The sequence below is a fragment of the Pteronotus mesoamericanus genome, unplaced genomic scaffold, assembly GCF_021234165.1.
Source record: "Pteronotus mesoamericanus isolate MK-2021 breed Mesoamerican mustached bat unplaced genomic scaffold, CSHL_Meso_final scaffold_550, whole genome shotgun sequence".
NCBI lineage: Eukaryota > Metazoa > Chordata > Mammalia > Chiroptera > Mormoopidae > Pteronotus > Pteronotus mesoamericanus.
The window spans coordinates 898,349-904,091 of record NW_026555322.1 but is presented as its reverse complement, the minus strand read 5'-3'; the positions used below and the strand labels follow the sequence as shown (position 1 = coordinate 904,091).

At 42.7% G+C, this 5,743-nt stretch overlaps 1 protein-coding gene across 3 annotated transcripts; it reads right to left on the bottom strand.

Moving 5' to 3' along the window:
* Window positions 1-3,977: 3,977 nt before the first annotated feature.
* LOC129061206 (protein BEX1-like) lies at window positions 3,978-5,503 on the bottom strand. Of its 3 annotated transcripts, XM_054561865.1 has the most exons (3): window positions 5,347-5,503; window positions 4,956-5,033; window positions 3,979-4,609 (listed from the first exon to the last, which is right to left on the bottom strand). In XM_054561865.1, exon 3 carries the CDS (start codon window positions 4,602-4,604, stop codon window positions 4,218-4,220), a length of 387 nt encoding a protein of 128 aa, XP_054417840.1. In that variant the 5' UTR covers window positions 4,605-4,609; window positions 4,956-5,033; window positions 5,347-5,503; the 3' UTR covers window positions 3,979-4,217. The 3 variants fall into 3 exon arrangements, with proteins under 3 accessions (XP_054417839.1, XP_054417838.1, XP_054417840.1); XM_054561864.1 differs by lacking the exon at window positions 4,956-5,033 and having other exon boundaries at window positions 3,978-4,609; window positions 5,347-5,443; XM_054561863.1 differs by lacking the exon at window positions 5,347-5,503 and having other exon boundaries at window positions 3,978-4,609; window positions 4,831-4,970.
* Between the last annotated feature and the right edge of the window lie 240 nt (window positions 5,504-5,743).

Below are 5,743 nucleotides of genomic sequence, written 5' to 3'. Positions count from 1 at the left end.
TTAAGATTGTCCGTTATTTTCCATTCTTGTGCTTGTAATTATTTGCATCTTTAAATTTAAAATAGGCTTCTTATAGGCAGCATATATTTGTGCCTTCTCTTTTTGTACAATTTGATAATATCTGCTTTTTAACCAAGGTGTTTAAACCATTTACAGTAATGTGATTATTGGTATTAATGTGCTTGGGTTTACCTCAATCATCTTGCTGTTTCCATTTGCCCCATATGTTTTTTGTTCTTTTTTTCCTTTAACATTTTTTGATTGAAAATATTGAAGATTCCATTTTGCCTTTTTTTTTTAGAAAGAGGGGAAGGGAAGGAGGAAGAGAGGGAAAGAAACATCGATTTGAGAGACAAACATCTATAGGTTGCCTCCTGTATGTGCCCAACCAGGAACCTGCACCTCAGGCATGTGCTCTGTTGGAGAATCTACCAGGTGACCTTTTGCTTTGTGGGGTGACACCCAACCAACTGAGCCACATGGGTCAGGGCCCATTTTGTCTCTTATGTTGGCTTATTAACTACAACATTTTTCATGGCTGTTTTGAGGTTTAGAAGGTAAATTTTTAATATTTAAAAATCTACCTTTAAATGATATTAATATGTAGAATTAGAACTCTAAAATTGTGTATTTCCATTCCCCTTCTCCTGGACTTGGTGCTATTACTAACATGCATTTTACTTCCATATATATTATACATCTTACAGTGCACAGTAATCTGGGGGCAATCACAAGACTCATGTTATTTGTTTCCCCTCTCTCAGGGAACTTTGTTCTCCACTAATGTTCAATAACTGAAAACTGTTATTTCATACATTTTGTCCATGTTTTAGTTGTTTAAATTAGGGAGGTAAATCCTTGTTACTGTATTTTCATTTGAAGCATCAGTGTGGCTTGATGTTTCAAATGATGGTTAATCATGAAGGCTTTAATTCACTTCTAAACAAAGATCATTGCCTATGCTATCTGGCCTTCCTGAATGAGTTCAGTGTTTGTGTAATCTCTGCTCTGCCTCTGCCTAAGTTCAAACTGCACTGCTTTCTTTGATCACAAGGTGGACCTTAAGTTTATTTTCTGAATTGCCATTAAAGGTCTTGAAATTTTTGAGGAAAAAAACCCACTAATTATTTTATTCAAAAGTTAGATGTTTTGCAATACTGAAAAAAAAAAAAACCAACAGGGACAAGAGGGAAGGAGGGAGCGGTAGGCGGGGGGTGGGGAAAAGGTAGGAAAGGGGCAAGTCAAGGAACATATAGCAAGGACTCATGGACAAAGCCAAAGTGGGGAAAGATTGAGGGAGGGAGAGGGGGGCGGGGGGGGGAAGTGGTGGGGAAAAGGCAGAGACAAATGTATTTGAAAAAATTAATTAAAAAAAGTTAGAGACATAGGATATAAATATGTACACCTGTTTATCATTTGCTGAATACCATTAAATCCATACTTGTTCAGTTTTTCATTCATAAAATAACTACTAGATGTACAGGATATGCTAAAATCTAAATGGCCCAATTCATATCTACAGCTCAAACTTCTTTTCTGAACACTCTTTTAAGAACCAAAGTTCACTGCCTTCTCATTGCTAGATTTTTAGACATTTATGGGAAGAATTTGTTCATTTTGAGAATGGCCACTCTGTGGGAAAAAAGGTGGCTGGCCACATAACATATAGAAATGATATAAATAGGCAAATGCAGCCAGAACCTTAGATATGGCTGTTCCTCCTAGAGAATCTCATGCTCTGTTCCCTTACTGTCTTTTGTTCACTTTCTGATGGTTGTTAGCTGCCTGAGCATTTTACATGAAGCCTGAACACTCACTCACCACTCCCTGATACCCCTTCAGATCCAAATATCCTGCTTAGAACCAAGGGAAGCTGGTTAGCAAAGGACTCTCTCTACAGAAACTAGAATCTTAAACCCACCCTTCTCTAAGGTTGACAGAGAAATTTTGATCTGTCTATACATGGAAGATATGTACATTTTTCTGGGCATATGCATGTCTAACCTTCTATCATATGCAATGGTTCACATGTGAGCTTTCAGTTTCTCTTCATGAAGGAATTGTTGAATATCCTTAAGTCAATAAAGACAGAATGCTTCTATTTGCTATAGAATCTGGTGCTAATAGGGCATAAGCTTCTCTGTTTACCAGTTTTCCTTCCAACAGTAACTTTTCTCTTTATAAACAGCTGTCTTGCATGACGGTGCCTGTGTCTCAAGCACCTGGAAGAGGGCGGGCTTTAGAATTACTTTAGCATCTGATTCATGATGTCTAGGATTTTTTACTGTTATGTGACATTTTCACCTGTCTATTCACTTCTCCCTTTGGTTTCATAATTGCTGTTGTGATGTTATATTTTAAAGCAGGGATTGGCAAACCTTCCTATTAGGACTAGATAATAAATATGTAAGCTTTACAGGCAGGCCATACTGTTTCTTTGGCAACTACTTAATTCTACCACTATAGTGCTAAACTAGCCATAGACTACATGTGAGTAAATAAATATGGCTGTATTCTAATGGACTTTATTTATAGATACCGAAATTTGAATTTTAGTTTTGTATGTTATAAAAGTCTTAATTTTTTCTACCATTAAAAATGTAAAGAAGTAAAATAAGAATTAAAAATGTAAAATTTATTCTTAACTTATTGGCCAAAAAAATAGGCAATAGGCCAGATTTGGCTCATGGGCTGTGGTTTGCCGATTTCTGTTCTAGAATCCTAACTTCTAACCATATTTCCACAAAAGACTGTCTTCATGCACAAAAAGTTTTCAGCTACTTACCACACTTCAAGGCAACTGTATTTCCCAAGTTCTACTGGGACATTTAAACCCAACAATCCTCCTTTGGTCATCTTTTTCATAAAGATCTCCACATTTGGGTGTCCACTCAATTCACTGACATACTCTCCTGACATCCAACTCAGTACAGGATAATTCTTTATATTCAAATGTTTTAGGAGGCTGGTGATGAGGAGCTAAGATTCAAAATGAGTTGTTGCCTCACACATCTTGTATAATTGAATGAACTAGGGAGGTTACTTACGAGAACTACATCTAAGGAACAAGAACCAGACAAAAATATTTCCCAGATGTTAGACAGGGAGAGGGGATTTTTCCACACTTTAATAAAATAGAGGATTTATTTCATTGGGAGTTCCAGAGAAATCAGTGGGACTTTCTCACCTTGAGAATTCCTGAACATCAATACTCAGGAGAGAATAAGAATGGGGAAAAGCAGCAGATAAATGACGTACCTACCCCTTAGTTCAGGGTTGGTTTTTTTTTTGGTTCTTTTTTTTTGTGAGTATAAGATACACCTGACTTCAAGAAATCCCCCAGAGCTGAAGGGAGTATCTAAAGGGTTGGGTTATGTAGATCACAGTGGGAACAAGAGCTTGCAAAAAGCTTAAAAGCTTAGCTTATTACCTTAAGAAGTACCCACAGCAGCCCTGAGAGGTGATTATCATCTTCATCTTGATAAATATAATGATCTTTAAAGAGATGTTTTATTATTTAACAAGGTCCAGAAGTAAGCTAAAACTGAGATTCTGACACAAGTGTTTAGTGAGTGCTCAGACTGCTTTTATCATGTGGTCAAACTCTTCCACTAGGTAATAGGTGTTCAGTTTTGGAAAAAATGAGAAAACATAAGAAAATAAAAATTATGTACTATTTTGCCCTGGCTGGTGTATCTCAATGGTTTGAATGCCAGCGTGTGAACCAAACAGTTGACAGTTCAATTCCCAGTTAGGTCACATATCTGGGCTGTGGGCCAGATCCCCAGTAGGGGCAAGTGTGAGAGGCAACCACACACTGATGTTTCTCTCTCTCACTTTCTACTTCCCTTCCCATCTCTCTAAAAAGAAATAATCTTTTAAAAAATTCACTATTCTATCATAAATTAACACTTTTTTTACTTCAAGTAGTCTTGTGTATTCATATATAAAATATGTAAGATTTGAAGTAAAAAATAGAGAATTTTTTAAACTGCTTTATTAACTTCACAATATGTAATGAGCATCTTTCCATGCAATAGGTAAAACTTCCCTGACAGAAACTTACAAATTGGATGAAACACAACATTCAATTAGAGGCTGGTAAGAGGAGACCCACAGGAAACAACATGAAAAGGTTTACAGCAAGGTACATCACGAACATGTAAGTTTAGGAAGCAGGCGTGTCTCCCTATTAACTTCAGGGAAAACATAAAGATTCAGGGCATAAGGCAAAATTCATCATGATGGTCATGGTGAGGGGGGTCAGTGCTAACTGCCCGTAGACTATGACTTAACTGCTTTCCCCTCAGCTTTTCCATCAGCTGTCTCATATCATCCCCAATTCTTTCCCTATTTTCTTGTCTCATCCTTGCCTGTGGTTCTCCAAGCCTCTGACCCCCATCCCATCTATACTGCAGGATGGGTTGCCTAACACGCGACCGCCTGCGATTTCCTCTAGGCCCACAATATTCACCAGCTTCCAAAGGGAGAGCCAAGGACTCTCCTTTAGTAGCATCTTGCTCCTTTTCATCCTTTTTGTCATTTTCCTGGTTGGTATTTTCCATGTTGAGATTTTTTACTGCTTGTTCCTCTTTGGACGCCATTGCTCCTAGGAGACAAGAGATGAGAAGGGACTATTTTATTGCTGGACTGATCAGCACCGAGGACAGAGGCCCTACTACGCACCTTTCACGACCCAGAGCTCTGGATTTCAAAGGCTTTTTAAAGTCGCATTTTTCCCACCTGAGAGGCTCCCTACGCCCTCTAGGGGGCCACCGGCCCCAGCTCTCCCCCCTCTCACTCCCCTCCCCTCCCTCGACCGAAACCCACCATTTTCCGTGAGATCCAAGCCCAGGCTTCTGCAGGCACCAAAATGGAGGATGGGGTGGGGGTTGGGGTCAGGACTTGGGGTCTCGGAGCTTTCCACTCGTCCTCACCCCGACCCCCGCACCCACCTGGGCCTATCCTTGCTGTCTGCTCCTCGTCCGGATTCTCGCCGCGAGTGCGCCGCCGCGACACTTGGACCCACAAACCTGTAAGGGGCCGGGGTGAGGGAGCGGGGGCCGCTGCAGCTGAGCGGTCGGCACCCACCGCCCGCCCCCGGCCCCGCCCCCGCGCTGACCACCATTTTCCACACCAAGAAAAGTGGGGGAGGGGCGGGCAAGTGTCTGTGAAGGGTCGTCGCCTTGGGCCGTCCAACCCTCCCTCAGGGAAATGCTCAGCATTCTCTGCACACACGCAGGGCCGCCTCGGGGCGTGGGGGCTGCAGCGCGACCCTTCGGAGGGCTCCGCCGCCCAGGTTCGTTCTCCACACCAACCTCAGGGAGCCGCTCCGGGGGCCCTTACCTGCTCCCCTTCCGCAGTCTAATCTTGAGGCGCCCCTGGTCCACGCGCCCTCAGGTCCAGTGGCAGCAGGAAACGGGAAGGGTGCGAGTGACCGCGGGCTCTGACGCTCCAGCGAGGCGCGCGAGCGAGTCAGTGTAGGCCGGTCACGTGAGGCCTTCGTCACAGCGAGTGGTGACGCCTCGGTCCGCCCCCTCCTTCTCCGCGGGGTCACGCAGAGCCACCGGCCAGGACACCAGCCCATGCCCGCGCCCCCGAGTCCCTTTTAATCACCTCAGGATGGGCCCTGTCGCTGTCCCTTCTTTGTGTGTTCCTGGGACTTTCTTTACTACCAAGGAGGAGCAGTATTTTCTCAGGGAACTGTTGTCCAAGCCCACTACCTCTCTGAGGACTTTGTTTT